The sequence below is a fragment of the Haliaeetus albicilla genome, chromosome 1 (genome assembly GCF_947461875.1).
Source record: "Haliaeetus albicilla chromosome 1, bHalAlb1.1, whole genome shotgun sequence".
In the NCBI taxonomy this organism is placed as follows: Eukaryota; Metazoa; Chordata; class Aves; order Accipitriformes; family Accipitridae; genus Haliaeetus; species Haliaeetus albicilla.
In genome coordinates, this window is record NC_091483.1 from 29,931,042 (window position 1) to 29,950,233 (window position 19,192).

The following is a 19,192-nucleotide window of genomic DNA, read 5'->3' on the forward strand; positions in this document are numbered from 1 at the left end:
GCACTTAAAAAGAAAAACAAAGACACATCTTTGAATGCTCCAAGAAAACCTCATTCCCACTGCTAATTCATATCTAAAAAGGAAAATTAACATGCAGTCAATGAGGCTATGTACTTCCACAGCTTTAGGTACCTGGTGCTGAGTCTTTATGAGGAAAGCACACTGAAGCCTTGTATTCCACCTTCAAACTGAAGTATGTGTCTGGGCATTTAGGCAACAGGAAGAGTTTCAAGAGGAGTTAGCCTACAGAACCTAGGGCTTTGTACATCTACACCCCAGCTGACTGCAGTAACTTCGAGCAAACTTCTACCTTGCTGGAAAAGCTTCATTGCTGAACTATATAACCATCATAAACTGACAGGATAGAGTAATAAGGTTTTCAGCTTATATAATAGAAAATATGTAGGATTGGAGCTGACACAAGAAGCATTGGGTGGGAGAATCATTCAACAGGTCACAGTGGTCTCTATTGAAGGATGTTTGAAAATACTTTGCCTTCACAAATGTTTTTGTCTTACTCTCCTTTAGTGTGACTTTATCTGGGTCAAGGACAATTTAGTGAAGAGCAAGGGAAGAAAACCTCCCCAAATTTCTCTTCAGCACGAGGACAGTTTCTACAGGGATACAAAAAAGCTACTGAGCCAACCAATTAAACTATCACTTTCACAGCCTGCCAAAGGAGAGCAATGCTACTAAGCTGATGAACAGCCCACAGCAACAGGATTGCTTGAAGCTCTAATGTAACAGGAACATCTAAAGACAATAAGTGAATACTATACATATCTGAGTTCCATATAGCAATGTTTTGTGTTTGTGGGTTGGGCTTTTTTCCTAAGTTTAAAACAAACTTTTATATGGTTGATTTTCTTTGTTGCAGCAATCTAACTGTCCTTCTTTTCTAAGGATTGATCTCAAATTTTTGAAGACTGTCACTTGAACTTAAACCTTATTTTTGGCTGGTCCATTATTTAACAAATTGATTTACTATTTAATATTTGATAAATATATATTAAGAATTAATATGTATTTTTAAAAGTGCAGCTCACACAAATATGGAATGGTTAGCAATGAATGGTAATAAGGTACAGTAGCTAGCACTATGTTATTTGAAGCATATTATATAAAGCAGTAGATAACTGCTTTATATAATGGTTAGCATTGAATGGTAATAAGGTACAGTAGCTAGCACTATGTTATTTGAAGCATATTATATAAAGCAGTAGATAACTTTCTTACTATCATGTAACATTTATATATGCATACATGGATGTGGTTTCATTTTTGCAAATGCTGTTGTACTTTTAATATATTTGCAGCACCAAGTCCCACAGAATATTACAGCACAACTGTGCAAAATCTTCCCCAGAGAACAGGATCGCCACTGTGAGCAGGTCATTCTGCTAAACAGACCCTGCTTTTGGTGCTGAACATTGGACCCATAGCACAATAATGCCTTTCGACCTCTTTTGAGCAACTCTTATCCCAGTCCATAGCCCTTTGAACTTCTGGAAACCCCTCAGCATGATCAGCAATTACATGATGAACACACAAATGAGTTATCAAAGGTTAACACTTTCCATCTTGTCTGCCAGTTTACAGTAACTTCTGCACATAGAACTCACTTTGCCCTGCTATAAAAGTTACCTATAATTCTCTTAACTACTTTTTAGGCATAAAACAATAAGACTGCAGGTAATGAGATAACACCAAAATAACTCATTAAATGTTTGAACTGAGTTCTAACACTTTCCTACCAAGAAAACACTACAAGAAGTTCCTCCCAATAAACAATACATTTCCCCAATCCTGCATGTGCATCTGCACAGCCTTAATTTTATACTAGTGACAATCTCAAAAATAGTAATCAATTAGCCTAGTAACTCTGTAATAAATAAAAACACATAAATAGATTTGTGCAGGATTGGGACAAAAAAAATATTTTCCTCGTTGAAAAAGATCTAAACCTAGATGAAACAAAATTTGACTGCTATAAAATAACTCTGCCTTAAGTCCATTGTAACTTCCACTTTACCAATTATTTTGAACTGCCGCTAGGTGAAAAACTGTGTAAGCATTTCTGAACAGTGACAAGTTCTGTCACTATAGCAGCGCCACCTGGTGGTTACCTGTCACTGCTGCCCACCAGCTTCTGAACATGCTGGAAGAGTTGGATTTCTGCACAGCTCAGACACCTGCCTGGACCAGATCAGACACCCGTGGCCGAGCTTTGCCCTGTGCAGAGCGGTGTGTGTAGGCACACACGTGGGCAGCTGCCGGCTCCACAGGACGTTCTGCCACCCCCATGGTTAAGCTCTGCTACCAGCCGCGACGTGACGAGTGCCAGTGGGAAGCCGTTCAGGGGTCCCTTTCCTCGAGCCAGCAAATGCGTTACTGCTAACTTTGCAGTAACTTGGAGATTCTCCTGCCTCTTTGATAACAATCACTAACTGGGCAGGACTTCAAATTTCAGCAGGTTATTAGAGAGCTCCTCAAATTCTGCTTGATTCCTAAAACATCACTGGTTTCACAGCTGACCAAATAATTACGTTTGAAAGACTAGCAAAGACATTTATACACACCAGAAGAAAATGCTGTCAGCTGCAAGCAAGGAGGTGCCAGCATAACCCTTCTTCCACTTTTATCTTTAAAATTTCCCCTGCATAGTTAGTTTAATATTAACGTATTAGAATCAGCACATAAAAGACCAGGTTTTTGTGTTTTATTTGATTTTCATTGAAAGCAAATACCTGAGGATATTTAATCACAAAGCTCTCCAAATGACTTATTTCCAAATCTAAAATATTTAAAATCTTTCAGTACCCCAGCCTCATGTATCTCTGCTGCAAAACTGTCATGGTCACTTTCATACTTATTTTGAATATATCTAATTAACATGGGCCTTTGTTTTGAAAAGTTATTTTACTTTACTATACTTTAGTATTATACAAGGATTAATTAGTGAAATTATTCCTAAAGTTTTTCCTTTGGAACCAACCATTTCTTGAAATACTGGATAATATTTTAAATTTATATTTGTATTTACAAAACCAGAATATTTTAATTAACTAAGAGTTATCCAAAGAAATATCAACCAGCTTTGAACATTTTAAATGAAAACAATTCTGATTTTTTAAATGTTTCCATTTTTCAACCAGCTATATTTGTACTTTACAAAAATAAAATTATGCTGATTTGAAGAATGACAAGAATTTCTCATTTTTTGAATGTCATGCAAGTATTATCCTTCAGTACATCATAGAAAAATGTAGGAAGCTTAAATCAGAATTCAAAAGGATGGCTTTCAGAGCAATGCCCCACAAAAAGACTACTACACTGAAGCATCTACAGCTGAAACCTGTGCACAGCTTATCCCGGGTTTAATGGGGTTGTTCTGATTAAATATATCTATTAAGACCACTTAAATTACACTGGCTTTATTTGGCAAATTGTATTAATGGGAGAAAAACTACCTCTGGGTCAATCTAGCACCATTTCTCTTCGGGGAAAAAAAACCAGGCAACATTTGTGTGAATGCATTTCAGTTTTGCGTATGGGTAGGCATGTCAGTGCCCTCCAGCCTCTCTACGCTTCGCCAATCTGTTCACCAGTGTGTGAGGTTGCAGCCAGCAGTTACAGTGCCTAACCATCACCTCCTAGTTCTGATGGTGGCATACGGACAGCTTCTGTTGTTGGCACTCACACTGCCCCGGGACGAGCACCCTAGCAGATCACTTGCATCTTCTTTCAGCATATACTGGCTGCCAAGCTTGCAAGTGACTTCTTGCCCTGCATCTTCTTGTACTTCAAAGTCAAATTAAGATACAGAAAACCCTTGCTAAAAACTAATGCCTCCAGTGTGGGCACAACAGTACAATTTTAAAAAAAAAAAAGGGGGGGGGGGGTAATGCAGATCCCTAGCTGTTTTGGGCTTTTCCCCCCACTCGCCACATGGAACAGAGAACATCCTCCAAGCAAAAACATGATTGCGAGGCCTCTCTCCCACCTGCTCACAGTGCTTCCAAGCCCTCCTCTTTTCTCAATCCAAATTCATGTTCCTGATTAGCATGTAACATCTGTTAGAACAACACCAAAACCAACCCAATGTAAAAGCCACAGTAGCACTGGGAGCCCTCACCTACAGAACTTATACATATAAACCTGAAACACACCTGACAAAGCATAGATAGATCAGTCAAGAGCACAGTGTGGTAACTTGATTTACTTGCATGGTACTTAGAATAGAAAGAAAGTTGTGAAACCACTTACCATGTCTAGGGCCCTCCAATAGTACAACAGCAACACTGGAGGCAGCATCACAAAACTGCAAGAGAAAGAAAAATGAAAAAAAACCCTGAACCACTTTAATCTCTGAAATTGGACAATGAGCATTAACGAGTTATGATTTATGTATCTGTGCTTTAGTCTACCAGAATCAGTACCTGCAGTTTCCAGAATGTCAAAGATACTAACAAAAGCAGAGCATCTGCAGAGTTTGGCTAAACATAAAAAGTTTGGAGGCTTTTTGGAAGCACTGACAAACAAGGAGTGACCAAGAGCATGAAATTCATAGGAGAGGTGGGCAGAGCTGAATTTAACCAAGGAAATGGACAAGGCCTGCTTTGATTTCAACAACAAGGTTTTAGCGGTAGCCGGTGAACACAAACTGAATTAACAAGTGGAAAGCCTCGAAAAGGCCATGGGACAGACAGCCTGATCACACATCCTTTCATTCCTTCTCAACACCTTTCACCGTATGTGAAACCCATATAGCACTCTCAGTGCCCAAATTACCTTCCAGCTAGGTGTCAGCTTTCCCGAACCTACAGATTTAATTTGTCATTTTAGTTATGTTATTAAACGTTCTGTAATTTATTAAATGCTATAGTTGTTTATGTTGCGTTATTAAAGTTTATTTTTCCCGAAGCTGGTGCTGTTGTCTAACTGTGGTATTTGCTGAGCTTTGTTAGCATGTCACTGGAAAATAAAAATTCCATTTCTTACTGAGGGGGGCTTAGTTACACCCTGCAATTCCTCAGGCACCAGCACCTCTCACATAAAGTCCCACAGCCCACGGCAGAACTGTTCACCTGATCTTAGACAACCACGTCTGCAGATCTCTCAAGAAGCCCTTCCTATCCTGCCTGGAGGAAGAAGGTTCTTCAGGAAATGGAAGAACAGTGTGAGCAAGTTAACGATCCCATCTTGTAGCAACAGCCCCTTTGCTTCCAAGACTGCCGAAACTTCCATCTCACTACTGCAGATCCCTTAGCCTACACGGGGAGGGGGCTGCCTTCACCCCGGCTGAAGCACGCTGCTGCCCGGTAAAGCCTCCACCGCTGCGGTTTAGCCCGCCGAGTGTGCATCCAGGTGCAAAGGACCCACGCTGGAGACGTGAGGACAGCTCCCACCCGTGTCCAGGTGAGACGCAGCAGCTACCAGGTATCTCCAGAACGGCTGCAAGAGGGGGACTCCCCATACACACACACACCCCCCTCCCCCGAGGGAATGCACGTACGCGCGCACCGCAGCCTTCAGGGAGCGGCGCAGACCGCGTCACTTACATCCCGCCTCTCGGGAGGGAACCTGGGTCACCCGGTGTCGGCGGGACCGGGGGACCGGACCCATTACCCAGGACGAGGGGTCTGTTCCCTCACAGGCAGAATAATGTGAATCTGCCTGCCGGAAGACGTTGAGGCAGCGGTCGGTAGCCACAAAACCAGCCACATCGCAACGCAACACCGCGGATACCGCGAGGAGACGGCCAGATCTTCGCCCGTACCGCGGCTTGTCGGAAGAAAAGCGCCGCAAGGGGCTCGTAACCCCCGGCGGGCGCCCCTGCCTACCCACCCCGGCCGGCAATGAGGTGAGCGAAGGCGCCAGCCCCCCTCACGGGGCTCCCAACACCCGCCCTCCCCGCCGAACCCCTCCCCGCCCGCCGCCTCGCTCTCCGCCCTACCGCGGCTACGAACCCCTGCGCCGGAGCGAGGGGGGCGGCGGCGCGCAGCGCGCATGCGCGCCGGCGGGAGGGGCGGCATCCCCTTCCCGTCCCCTTTCCCTTCCGTCGGCCCGCCGTAGCCATGGCGAGCGGGGTGAGGCGGCTCGGGCGCGCGCGCGGGACATTGCCCGGGGCGCGCGGAGGGGGCCCGCGCGGCGCATCCGCCGCCCGCAGCCCCCGCGCCGGGGGAGGCTGAGGCGGGCGAGCCCCGCGGCCGCCGCCGCGCCGGTGACTGACCGGGCGCGGCGGGAGGCTTCCCGGAGGCGAGGGGTTGCGGGGCCCTCGGCGGTTTTGCTCGCTGCCGCCCGGACGTGGCGGTGCGAGCGAGCGGCGGCGCTAGCGAAAGTCGGGGCGCGGGGGTTGGCCTGGCGCCTCCTTGCGCCTGCCCTGCGCGTGAGGTATGCGGCGGCCGCCGGCGCCGTTATTTTCGCGCGGGAGGCTCCCGCCGCCAGCATTTGCAGGATTAGGGACGAAAGTACGTGCGTTGCTGCCCGCCGCGCGTTGTAATCGACCCCCGTGCACGCTTTCTGGATCTGGGGGTTCCGCTCGAGTGCTTAGAGCGTTGGTGAGTCACGGTGATGGAAGAACAAGCAGAAGGCCTTGAGCTGGCCTGGTTTCCTGAGGGCTTTGGACAGGGGTGACTTAACGAGTTTGGAGGAAGGGGAAACCGGCTCGCTTTGCACAGGGGGCCGGGAAGGTGCTGGCTCCGCGGTCCACGCTCGGTTGCCCGTACCGTCAGCTGAGATGGGTGGGCTGGGGGAAACCGGTAAGCAGGGCTCACCCTGTGTGTTTTCTTCCTGCGAGCGTCGAGTGGGAGGACAAAGAACGGGTGCATGCTTAGAAAGATTGCTGCTTCGCAGCCAGAGCGATCCTCGAGGCCACTCTCCAGCAGTGGTGCCAGCCCGTTTTCAATACAGCTGGAGCCTGCTGGCTCTCAAAACTATTGCCTGGCAAGTGTACTGCATTGCTTTCAAAACACCACAATAGTCCAAACCTATTTAATACCGCTTTAATTTCTGTGCGGCTGTTCAGTGCTCTGGCTCTGAGCAGGCTGGGTGGTCTCGGTTGTCCAGGCGCTGGAAGCAGGTTGGGGCCAGCAGCGGATTTGGAGTGGGTAGGGCAGGTTCTGTCACTGCCGAGAGCTCCATTTCGCCTTGGGTGAGGTAGCTGATCGTGCGTGTAGCTACAGGCAGCTCAACAGCTGTGTTCCTGTGCTAATATATTAATAGAGAAAATGAAGAACTGGTGAAAGTTGGGGGGTTTTTTCCCAGTTGTTGGCTTCAAGGTTTTCAGCAAAGCAACGGCATAAAGCTTTGAATATCAAAAGGCCAGAAGATGGGGCTTTTCTGATATCCACTCCGAATAGTCCAGAGGCCTCTATGGCTGTATGAGCTGACTGCAGTTTCAAAAGCAAGCTGCTTAAAAAGTTTCTGAATCGGAAGTTACTGTTCAAAATATGCTTCCAGATGTATAATGTTAGTTCAGAATTTATCCCATAAGGAGACTTTTCTTAATCGTGTGCTTAACTAAGCTTGTGGAAATTCAGATTTTAGGAATGCGCAGTCTTTTGCGCGAGAGCAAGTGACTTCACGAGGGGAGGACGAGGGATGGGTTGAAAACCAGTAAATGATTTACTGAATGATGGCTTCTCTTGCACTTCGTGCCTTGAATTTAGATTTTCTGGCAGAATCTTTGGTACATTTAGAGATTATGACCGAATGCCCGTAGTGTGATTCCACAGTTAGTTACTATGCCACCTTCAGTGCATTTTTATAATATTTACCCTGGTAATAAAAAGCAGGGTAAGGGGAATTCACGGTTCTAGGTGAAGGGTGTTTCTGTCCAACCCAGGCCCCCACCAGCTGTAGGAATGGGTACCTGTTTTGTGTTACAAAGCTTCAGGCCTTTTAGGGTTGGCAGTATTTATTTTAGCAAGTTTAAGCCAAGGTAAACATTTGCAGTTCTGCTACTACAGGTACAGTAGGGTGTTAACTGGTTCTGGCAAAGTCCGATACTGTTTATTGTACAACAAAAATATTACAGAAAGTCACGAACTGCCCATTGTTTTCTCCTATACATGCAGGTGATGAATCAGACCTAGCAAGCTCAACCAGTGGTCTTGGCACTGTTATTGCTTCCAGGCAGTGAAATTTCAAAAAGGCTGGATGACTGTGTGTCTGGTCTTGGGAATTTGCATTAGTTCCCTTTCAGTGATGCCATAGGAACAAACAGATAGTTTGCATGCACAAAATGTCGTTTTCTTATATCGCTTTATAGTGCATGCTATGAAATGCTTCATATTTCCAACTGCCATCGCAATGGCTTAGACCTTGTTTGCATGGAAGAAAATCAATGCAAGTCTTCTGGTATAACTGAACTATTCCAAAATAGACAGATGCTATTCTGGAGTAGATTGCAAAGGGATCTGTTCCAAAGCAGTCAAGTCTTTGACAGCATTCCTCGTCGGGTTTTATGTAGATAAGGTCTTGATTTGATTTCACAACTCATCTGTGTGTCCTGCAGGAAGCTATTGCATATCACATTTGCTGAAAGATGTGTCTGTCAGAAAGCAAAATTCATATTATCTGATACCCTGCCCATTTTATCCTGAAGGACAGACCTGGAGTCATGCTTTGTAATACAAACTGACATCTAAGGGTACTCCAGATGTTTACCCTTGCAGCACCTGAAGCTGCTGTGATTGTGTAGCTGTAATGCCTGCTGATTTCCTCAGTCAGTTGCGCATACATACCTGTTGATAGGATTGGGTTTACGGATTTACAAATCCTGCTCTTCCATCCAGGCTCTGCACCATTTGGCTTGAAAAGCTTCCTGGGATGTATAGGGGTGGTTGCAGAGCAGGACTTGTCATGGTGCTGAGAGCAGTGAATGAAGACTTGCTAACAGTAACCCATGCAGGCTCTGCAGAGGTGTTGGTACACAACTGGCTGACAGTAACTGTATAGCAAAATCTCTCTGGTCCCTATGCATCACTGGAGGGCTTTGCATGTCAGTTGTATGCACGTGCATCTCCTTGCCAAAATCGTACTTGGAAGCCATCCTGATAAGGAGCAAGAAATTCACTCTCGATATGGGTCTCAGACCATTATGTGACCTCCAGTTTGCTTTCTGAATTTTTTTTAACTTCGAACACTCTGTGCTCAAGGAACACATCTCAAATGAATGCCAGTCTCTTATTTTAAACCACCATTTTTATTATGCAGTTTTTCCATTCCTATTGCTCATTTCACTGCAGTATTCAAGTATCTCCTAAGCACTCCTGGGTTTATTATACTTTTTTCTCAATAAGAGAATGACATCCAAATTTCAGATCTTGGCATGTTCGTTATTATTTAGCTTCCTGAAAGCAAATGTAGGGCAATTAAACCTTTGTGTTGAAATTATGAATTTCAGATCTGGGATTATTTCCAAAAGCCAGTAGTGTTTCTCTTATTTTCTCACTTGGTTGAACAAGAATTATTTTAAATGAACCATACAACAGATGTCCTCTTTTTTTTTGTTGTTGTCTTTCAGGTTATTAAATGCAAGGCTGCTGTTGCCTGGGAGGCAGGTAAACCTCTCTCTCTTGAGGAGGTGGAGGTTGCTCCACCAAAAGCTCATGAAGTTCGTATCAAGGTAATTAAATCAATCGTTAGCTGTATGTATTGTGTTTTGGGAGGCTAAGTATTAAAGCTGAACAGTTTGTTTACCAACAGAAGAAATGTTGAATGGATAGCATCAGTTCATTAGTATCTCAGCTGGCTTTACAAAGAAGAAAATTATGGTATTTAGATGTTCTGTTTATGAAAAACACTTAATTTCTACTGGTCTCACTTCAGAGTCCAGTCTAAAGATTATGGCTAGTCTTGGGCATCAATTTCAGTTGTTACAGGCTAAGCTCCCACAAACCATCTGAGCTAGGAACACCTTTGCTCTTGTTTGAAGGGCAGCAGCTTGTGGCCTGTTGCAGCTGTGTAACATGCTGGATTTTACTTCAGTCAGGCCATAAGTTACTGGGTGCTGAGCTGTGACTGGTCTCTTGGATTCCCCATACCGAAGTTTCTGATTTGATCAGGACTTTCCAGTAGCCCATATCTGCCAAAAAGTATACATTAAGGTGAAATTTATGTCTGTGGAAAGGGTCTCTGCGTGGTTCTTAATACTTAAACTGGGTTTATGCAGTACTGAGTTCCGTGTGGTCTCTCTGATCATTTTACCTTTGAGAGTCTAGCTATTTCAAATCTGAGATGCCAGCCTACTTTGAGATGACTTGGAGTACTGATTTCTAGCTTTAGGAAACCAGATGTCATCTTCTACCCGTTTCAACATCAGAATTTAGTTGATGAGAATGAGAGAAATGTACTATCATGACTTTAATTTTTCAAAGTAAGAAAAAGTGCCTTGCCTTGGCACTCCTGTGACTTGCCAGGAGTGAAAGTAGGTTGGCCATATCACAAACACTGCCAGGATTGGCAAATTTGTCCTGGTAATTATTCTAAATTTCTAACCAAGGGGAAATAATTAGGTCTGTGCTACTATTCTGTTCTCCAAGGTGCCTCAGATTATGTATTTCTTCACAGATAGTCGCCACTGCTGTCTGTCACACTGATGCCTATACTCTGAGTGGTGCTGATCCTGAAGGATGTTTCCCTGTGATCTTGGGTCACGAAGGAGCAGGAATTGTAGAGAGTGTTGGTGAAGGAGTAACAAAAGTAAAGCTGGGTAAGAAAATACCTTACAAGTTTTCTGCCTGCCTTGAAAGTGTTACTTTGCTACAAGGTCAGCTGTCAAACTGGGCCACTGAAATGCTATATTGCAAGAGTTCATATATTGTTTTATTCTGGGGTTTGTGCCTGGGTAGATTTTCCTTGTCTGTGAGATACAACACTAATCAATTCAATGTGCTCTTGGTTTAATGCTTGAAACAGCCCAGCGTACCAACTTGTTACTTGAAATTGGATCTATATTGATCCAATTACAAGAGGGATTTTTTTCAAATTACAGTTGTTAACTCTTGGTTTAATTTAAGGGCTTAAAAACGTTTAGTCGTGTTATTTGCTGTTGATTTGGGGTTGTTCTGTTTTACAGTAACATTCCTATTTGTTCTGGAATGATGAACATCTGATGGGCTGTCTGCTCAGACAGGAGAAAAGTGTTTTATCTAGCACTCTCTATAAACAATGCTACTCTATACCGTGAACGGTTTTTAATACACAAAGAAGGTTTTAAGTGAACACAAGCTCACATAAAAGCCATGAAAATTGAGTAACTTTGTTTTTTACCTAATGCCTTACTTGACTTGATAACTAGCCACAGAATTTTTTTTTTTTCTTAGGGGACACTGTTATCCCTCTATACATCCCCCAGTGTGGAGAGTGCAAGTTCTGTAAGAATCCTAAAACAAATCTGTGCCAGAAGATAAGGTCTGTATGGTTTTTATTTTCACATACAGTATAGTATTTGTTCAGTGTATGCCTGTTCTAGTTATGAAAAGTAATTGACAGGCATTATCTTTGAAGAATAAATCTCTTGTTGCATCATTTAATGACTTGGAGAGTACATGTTTTAGGGAGTCAGTTATGCACTACTTTCCATTCTTCCTTAAAATTTCTTTTCTTTTCTTCTCTTAAATAAACCTGTTTCTCTGTTTTCATGTGTGTGAAGGTGTAAACTGCTAGCTTGTATCCACAGCTTTGAAAACATAAATACTCTGTATTTAATCCATACTTAAGGGAAGCACTTCAGGGAATTTAGCTGTTGGGAGTCAACACCAAAGCTGTCAAGTGGTACAGAATTATACAGAAAGCTCTTTTTTCCTTAACACCTGCTTCCCAGCTAAATTCTGAAATAAAAGTCTCCCAAACCCAAACAAAAACCCCAGTGACATAGTTGACAGGTGCTATTCAAGGGAAATGGAGTGAAGGAGTTGAAGATGGGGGTGTGGTACTGTGGCACAAGCAGTTAGCATTGGTAGCTAACAAGGTCAGCATGTTGATAAACTTCATTTCTTTCAGTGCTTCCATGGAGGAATTAACAACATAAAGTTTAAGGAGTTTAGCATCTGATTTCTGTGAACTCCTGGGTTTATTGGAATGATTAAAAATAACAGTGCAAGTATGCAACAGCATCTCTGCGCTACTTAACGGGTAGTGTCTGGTGAGAGTATTTATTGCTTAAGACTCTGACTGTACTTTCCTGTCTTTGCCTTAAGAATTACTCAAGGGAAAGGACTCATGCCTGATGGTACCAGCAGATTCACCTGCAAAGGAAAGCAGATTTACCACTTCATGGGGACTAGCACCTTCTCCGAGTATACTGTGGTGGCTGATATCTCAGTAGCCAAGATAGATGCTGCAGCACCTCTCGATAAAGTGTGCCTTCTGGGTTGTGGCATCTCTACTGGCTATGGGGCTGCTGTTAACACTGCTAAGGTAAAGGCTGTGGTTGCCTCTGGCTTTTCTCTGTCACTATATCTGAACCAAAGTACACAGATAGCTTGGGGACTAGATTAGGACTGTGAACATGATAACCAAATTTCTGTTTCTTCTTCTTCTTCAACTGGTGAAGTTTAGCTAAGAAATTGTAACTTCTCCATAAAGGCCAGATCAGGTTAAAGGAACCTGATGCCCCTTAGAGGAAATCCAGGTAGAAGGTTCTCTATCCCTTTTGATACCAGCTATATATAAATTACTTTTCCAAATTATCTTAATCTTGCTGCAAGTTGTTCTGATAGTTTGAAGCTCAGGGTGAGACAGAGCTGCAGTCGAGTCTTTGGGCAAAAAGAAAAGCTTAGTACCTAAAGAGCTTTTGGATGAAATTTCTGTGTAGCTTCCCATATCTAAAAGGGAAGTATCATCCCTTATGATAAAGTCTCATAGCCATATATGTTTGCTTCCATGTTTCCTTCATTACAGACGACTTAACCTGTGTTTCCCACTCATGTGGAAGGATGAATTTTCTCTGTGTTGCTCATGGCTCTTTTCTTATTCCTAGGTGGAACCTGGCTCTACATGTGCTGTCTTTGGTTTAGGAGGAGTTGGGCTGGCAGTTATTATGGGCTGTAAAATAGCAGGAGCATCCCGGATCATTGGCATTGACCTTAACAAGGATAAGTATGCCAAAGCCAAAGAGTTTGGAGCCACTGAGTGCATTAGCCCTCAAGACTTCAAGAAGCCCATACAGGAGGTGCTAGTTGAGATGACCGATGGTGGTGTAGACTACTCATTCGAGTGCATTGGTAATGTTGGAGTCATGGTGAGTGTTCGCATAACAGTAGTACGAAGAGGGAGGGGATAGCTAGCTGCCACTTAGTTGTTTAGCTAAATAGCAAAATGAGCTTTCTTGTTACAGGAAACATGCCATACTAATTTATTTATTTTTTTAAATAGTAACGATAACTGCTGTGACTAAAAAGGCCAATTTACATCCAATCTTAATTATGTAATGAAAGCAGATGCTACTTCTGAGGTTGAAAATGGCACTTATAATTTACGAACTTTTTTCCTTAATGGGAGTTGTTTGAAATCCTGAGTTTTCATATGTTGACAGTTCAAAAATTAACAAAGCCCACAGAAAATGTATTGTGCGATGAACAGTAAAATCTCAAGGACCACTCAGTATTTCCCTAATTCCTCAAATAATGAATTTAACGTTTGGAAATGCAGAAGTATTACTGAATATAAGGCTAGGTTTTCAGGAATTACAACAGCATTCCTACCTGTCGGTAACATGGTCTACATTGTCTCTGATTACAGTTTATCCAAATTCCCAGAGGGAGTTCAGAGTGACTTCTCTGGAAGCCAGATGGGATATAGAAAGAGCAAAGTGAATCTTTTAACAGTATAAGGAGTCTGAACCAATGGAAAATTTAATGTAATTTCCAGTGTATTTATTGTTCCTTAAATACTACTGTGGTGATTCGTTAACTGGGGGAAAGGAAGTGCAACCTGTGCCAGTCTAGGCAGCATAAACATTAGCAATAAACGCTCTGCTTTGTCCTATGCATCTGTGAAGAGGGCTGCCTTGGAAGCCTGCCACAAAGGCTGGGGAGTCAGTGTCATAGTCGGAGTAGCTGCTGCTGGTCAGGAGATCGCCACGCGGCCATTCCAGCTAGTAACTGGGCGGACATGGAAAGGGACCGCGTTTGGAGGTAACTCTCTTTTGGTATTGGTCTAAAAATAATTTACTATGGCTTAAAGCTGGGAAGAACACACTGCCTTGCTTTTGCTTGTGCAAGAAATGTACTACTGACAGGCCATTTGTAAATGCTGTGTTGACTTTTAAGATAAACACTTTTAAAATCTGATATTCCTACAGACAGGCTACAAATAAACACATTGGTATGATACCTCACATATTTTGAAGAGAGAATATAACTATATGCTATTCAGCACTAAGGGAGTGGTATAGGGGGATTGCTCTATCACCAAGTGAAGGCTTGGTTCAGTTCAGTCCAGTGAAAGGACCTAGTCTTTGGGGAGGTGGGAACTCACATAAACATGTTTGCGTTGCTTAATCACTAAGCAAATTGTGGGGCTAACATGGGAACGTGCTATGAAGAGCTTTAAAATAAAAAGCAACAAGTGCTTGATACACATTTTCTGCTGTCAAACTAAAAACATGTTGAGACTTTTACAGCTACTGATAACTTGGGATTCAGTAATTGCTGAAGTTCATGAAGTATCCAAACTTGATGTTGTTATTACACCGCCCTTTTTGCAACTAATACAAAATTTAATTGTGTTACAGAGATAGAGGGGCTGATAGAGATGCCTCATGCATGCTTTCCTAGGCGAGGGCTGCTGTTATGTTGAATGCTGAAATACCTAGTGAAAGGTTAGCGCACTTACGTGTTTGAATAATGTGTGCTCTTGCCAGACCTAGCTGTCCTCTTGCATTCCTTACTCACTGCCTCCCTAGAGCAGGAGGGATAAATATGTCGCTGATCTCAGTTCCTTTTTGTATTTACCACACAAGTGCCTATGTAAGGGTTGTATTTTTTTTCTTTTTCTCTGTTTTCCAAGGTGGGTGGAAAGGGGGAAAAACAAATGCATACTTTCTTTCAGGCTGGAAGAGCGTAGACAATGTACCAAAACTGGTGACTGACTACATGTCCAAAAAGATCAAGGTTGATGAATTTGTGACTCACACACTGCCTTTTGACAAAATTAATGAGGCTTTTGAGCTGATGCATACAGGAAAGAGGTAATGTTCATAATACTGAAAGGTGTAGAAGACATTTCTTGATGAGACACTGTCAAAATATAGGTTCCCTGCCCATGTTTTATGCCCTGTCATGTTTTAAATAGGGAGAATAAAGGCTGACATATACCACGCACATTCATTCTGAGATAAACAAATACACTTTCTCTGAGCTTCTAGGCATGTGCCAAAACACAAGCAGAGAGTAAAAAGCAAGAAACAATGTGTAAGGGAAATACACAAATATACAAAGCTGATAAAGGGGACAAGTCAGTCTTAGGCTTCTAACATCACTAACACATTCTTCCTCAGAAAAAGAAATGTAAAGAGACTGAAGGGGAGTTCACATTAATACATTTTTACAAGTCATTAAGCTATTAGTCTATTTTAATTAAATAGTAGATTTCAGTATATTTTCAAACTATCTAGGGTAGATTACCAGGACAATCAGTCACTTGGAATGATCTTTTAATATGCTACATTTTAAAATATTTTTTTTTTCTCTAATTTGAACTGGGGTAAAACATTCATATGATGGGTTTGTACGTCTTAACATATAGCAGTTTATGCCTTTCTTACGATAAATGGCAGTTTGGACTGTTCATGCTGCAGACTCAAGCCATAGCTGTATTTAACTTCCTAAGCGAGGCCCAACTCCACTGCACATTGAAGTACCTGACATGCTGGTAAAAAACCTGCTGGATGTGTGATGAGCCTTGCTGCCCCTATAGCAGTATACTTTGCAAGTAGTGATCAACCTGCAACAGCAGTGCAAAGTAGGGTATTCTTATCAGAGCATATATTGGTTGATCCTTGTAAAAAAAGCCCTGTACAGATATGGGCATGGATGTGCTTGGGGGAAAATGGGGACCAACATGGGGATACTGTGGCAGAACTTGGTATCTGCAGGTTAAAATCTAATGCCGAAAAGGGAAAAGATTAGACAGTTTTAGCCTTAAAGCTTGTCCTGCTCTGTCTTTTCAAGAGCAGGCCTCTTCTAAATGAGAGTTTTAATGAGATGCTCTGTAATTTGTTGGAAATTCAGAGACTCTTAATGAGATAGCTACCAGTGCCTCTAAGAGTAGAAGCCAGCCTATTTAGCAGACTAGGTCACATAATTTTTAAGAATGTGTTTTGAATGAAGAGAAGAATCAGCAGGTGGACAAGAGGAAAAATTGGAGACGTGTTGTAGCAAAAAAGAAAATCTTTTCCTGCATATTTGCACTAATGCAGGCAACTCTGTTTATCCATATTTAGATTCATCTGCAGATGGATAAATAGTTACCAGCATTATCTCAGGAAACCAGCATGGTCTTTGTATTTTATCTTATCTCAATCCGTATTGATGTATAGTATATAACTTTCTCAAAAGTAATAACTTTATCTGCTTTATCTCATATGTATTCCTATTTTGGATGAGTCAGTTAACAGTAACTGCATTTGTACTTTTTACAATTGGAAACACTGCATCTATGCAAATTTCATCCAGCACTTGATCCCCTTTCCCAGTTACAAACTTCTGCATCATTTCAATGCTTCATTCCTACATGAGCATGTCCTGTGAAACTAATAGCAAAAGTTGCTTAAGATTCTCCAAGCAGCTGAAAGAGGGAATGCCTGTAAATACTAAAGTTCCTGATCAATATTCTGGACTAGCTACAGAAAACTGACACGTAGTTTGAAAAAGCTTCCATTTTGAGTATATCCTATTGGAGGAGAGACTAAAAAACCCCAATTATAACAAGCATTACTAACCAATTTTTAACCAGGATTTTTAATAAATATTACAGGCATAAGCATAACTTCATTCCTACAAGAGATGTTAAAGTATGTCTCAGCAATGAAAGGGAGGGCAGAGAAGGGGAGAAAATGGACTTATTGGTAACTTTTTTTTTCTTTTTCTTTTCCATTTTAAGCATTCGAACTGTCCTAAAGCTTTAGAGCCAAATGTGGACCTTCCAGTTGGCCAGAAACATGGTAACTGTCCTTTTATAATGGAATTTCTGACAGAGGGTAGAATCAAGCAAATGAAAACTCACTGGGACTAGGAAGACAATGTATTTTAGGGTGAGCATTCTGAATATTAAATAACAAAAAATCAGTAACCACTGAATAGTGTTACATAATTAGCACTGGTTGTGGAACTTCTTTTTCTGTACTTGTTCTTCAAATTCAATAGTGCCTAGCTCAATCTACTTAATAAAAGCTTATTTCTAAACACAGTGTTGGAATTATTGAGCATTAAGACTGTGGCTATGATTGCTGTGTCTTACTGTTTTCCTCTAGTGATTTTACAGTACGTGTGTACATGACAGAGGAAGAGCAAATGATGCGGGATTCATTACACTAGGCAGTTTGCTAAGCACAGGTGTGTTGAGAAGCAGTGTTGAGGTGCTGTAACTACTGAGAGTGGCAAGAACTCCAACAGCTGTCAAGCTTCTGAGGCTGTTCTAGGACTACAAAGGCTGTACCATCCAGCTTGACCTTGAAGCCAACTGCAGAGCAGAGTGTGGTTGGATATATGACCTCAGTGTCCAGATGTACCCATGTTCACTTGGGAAGTCCATATTCTGCCGTCTTTCCTATTTGGTTCATTACAGTAGCAGTAGGCAGCCTGTTGTAAAGGTGATAGCATAGCTTACTCCAGTTACTTGCCAGAGTGGTGTCCTCCAAGACTTCAGTGGCGCAGTTTTGCCATTTCCTTAAACTTGCTAGCAATTGAAACAACCTTTGCAGGCAACGCTGCAAAAATGAACAGGGTGGGATTGTTACCTCTATTTAGTCAGAAACAGGGTCATGCCATTAAAGCAGTGAACGTTACTGTTGTTAGAACAAAAGTCTGCTCTTGAGGGATGCAGGGGAACAACAGTAAAGAGCATTGTGTGATGAAGGCTTCAGCATTTTGTGGGATTTCTTTTGTTTGTTTGTTGGAGGGGGAGGGGTTAAGTCTTAATTTTGGAGTTGCAGGGTTTTTTCTTAACTATAGTTGAAGTGATCTGATGGTATAAAATTTCTTTGAATTGAAACCTGGAAGCAGGGCCACAGGTCCAGAAAAGCACAGGAACAGCAGAAAACAGACTGCAAAGCAAAGGCAGAAAGGCTACCCAGTTAGAGTTATATACATAAAAAGTCAGTGTTTTTCAGTAAACCAGGAACACTAATTAAGAGAGAAGTTTAATATTTTTAAGGGAGCCTGGTCAAAACAACTGTTACAGAGAACTCAATGCACATAGTCTTATTAAAAGAAATTCCCTATCACCACGAACAACTACCTTATCCCAAGATACTGCTATACAACTAGGACAATTACATCTTTTCCATTTGTCATTGGAAAGATATCCCTAGGGCGTTCTGAAAATAGTTGAGGTAGCTGCATTTCTAACTTCATTTCAGACAGAGTAAACAACAAAGTTAACTCCTGTGAATGTCATAAGTATTCAATTTCAAGCACCTGGAAGAAATAAAAAGTGAATTTGTACCAGGAAAATGAGCCCTCCAACACAGCAGTGATGTGATTCTCAGCACCTTGTAGCTCCAGAAACACTGGCTGAATATTAGAGAATTCAGTAGAAAACTTGCTGTCAAGCTGTTCCAGAGAGAGTACTCTATAACTACAAGACGGTATCAATAGAGTATTAGCTCACCATCTTAGCAAAACTACCTCTGAACTGGATCTGAACAAACAGATTTAAAATATTTATACTCTAACAGTTGTTCCTCTAGGCTGCACAGACTAATCAAGACCGTACTATCATGTTGTCTGCATTACATTATTACTTTAGAGAATCTGCACCTTAGAGTATTTGTGGAAAGCTAGTTTTGTAATACCAGGATAAGTCCATGAGACATTTAGTGATACCAGAGCACTTGGGTCAAAGACTTGCAGCTTTTTCCCAGCCTGAAGAATTGATGTCCTAGCCATTACGTAGCAGAGTTTTCAGACTACTTTGTCCTGCAAAGGAGTTGATTGAATGGAGCATGTTTGAAATAGTCTCT

The 19,192-nt window shown here is 42.2% G+C and overlaps 1 protein-coding gene and 1 long non-coding RNA gene across 4 annotated transcripts in view; one reads left to right on the forward strand and one right to left on the reverse strand.

The window, feature by feature from the left end:
• LOC138685501 (uncharacterized) overlaps positions 1–5,903 on the reverse strand; it is a 37,186-nt gene extending 31,283 nt beyond the window's left edge. Inside the window, exons 1-2 of one of the 3 annotated variants that reach the window (XR_011324786.1) lie at positions 5,780–5,903; positions 4,267–4,321 (exon numbers count right to left, since the gene is read on the reverse strand). This is a non-coding gene — a long non-coding RNA (uncharacterized lncRNA). Of the gene's footprint in view, positions 1–4,266; positions 4,322–5,001; positions 5,295–5,779 lie in introns of those variants that run through there. The other 2 variants (XR_011324787.1, XR_011324789.1) reach the window with 2 other exon arrangements.
• Positions 5,904–5,977: 74 nt separating this feature from the next.
• Positions 5,978–17,414, forward strand: LOC104322151 (alcohol dehydrogenase class-3). Its single transcript, XM_069784148.1, has 9 exons — positions 5,978–6,089; positions 9,530–9,631; positions 10,576–10,717; positions 11,331–11,418; positions 12,207–12,426; positions 12,989–13,249; positions 14,009–14,144; positions 15,061–15,199; positions 17,113–17,414. Exons 1-9 carry the CDS (start codon positions 6,078–6,080, stop codon positions 17,135–17,137), a joined length of 1,125 nt encoding a protein of 374 aa, XP_069640249.1. The 5' UTR covers positions 5,978–6,077; the 3' UTR covers positions 17,138–17,414.
• Positions 17,415–19,192: the final 1,778 nt, after the last annotated feature.

Excerpts from the sequence above, each read along its gene's own strand:
- LOC104322151 (XM_069784148.1), top strand. Across the intron at positions 10,718-11,330 it reads AGTAACAAAAGTAAAGCTGG|GGGACACTGTTATCCCTCTA; the intron begins GTAAGAAAATAC and ends TTTTTTTCTTAG. Across the intron at positions 15,200-17,112 it reads CTGATGCATACAGGAAAGAG|CATTCGAACTGTCCTAAAGC; the intron begins GTAATGTTCATA and ends TTCCATTTTAAG.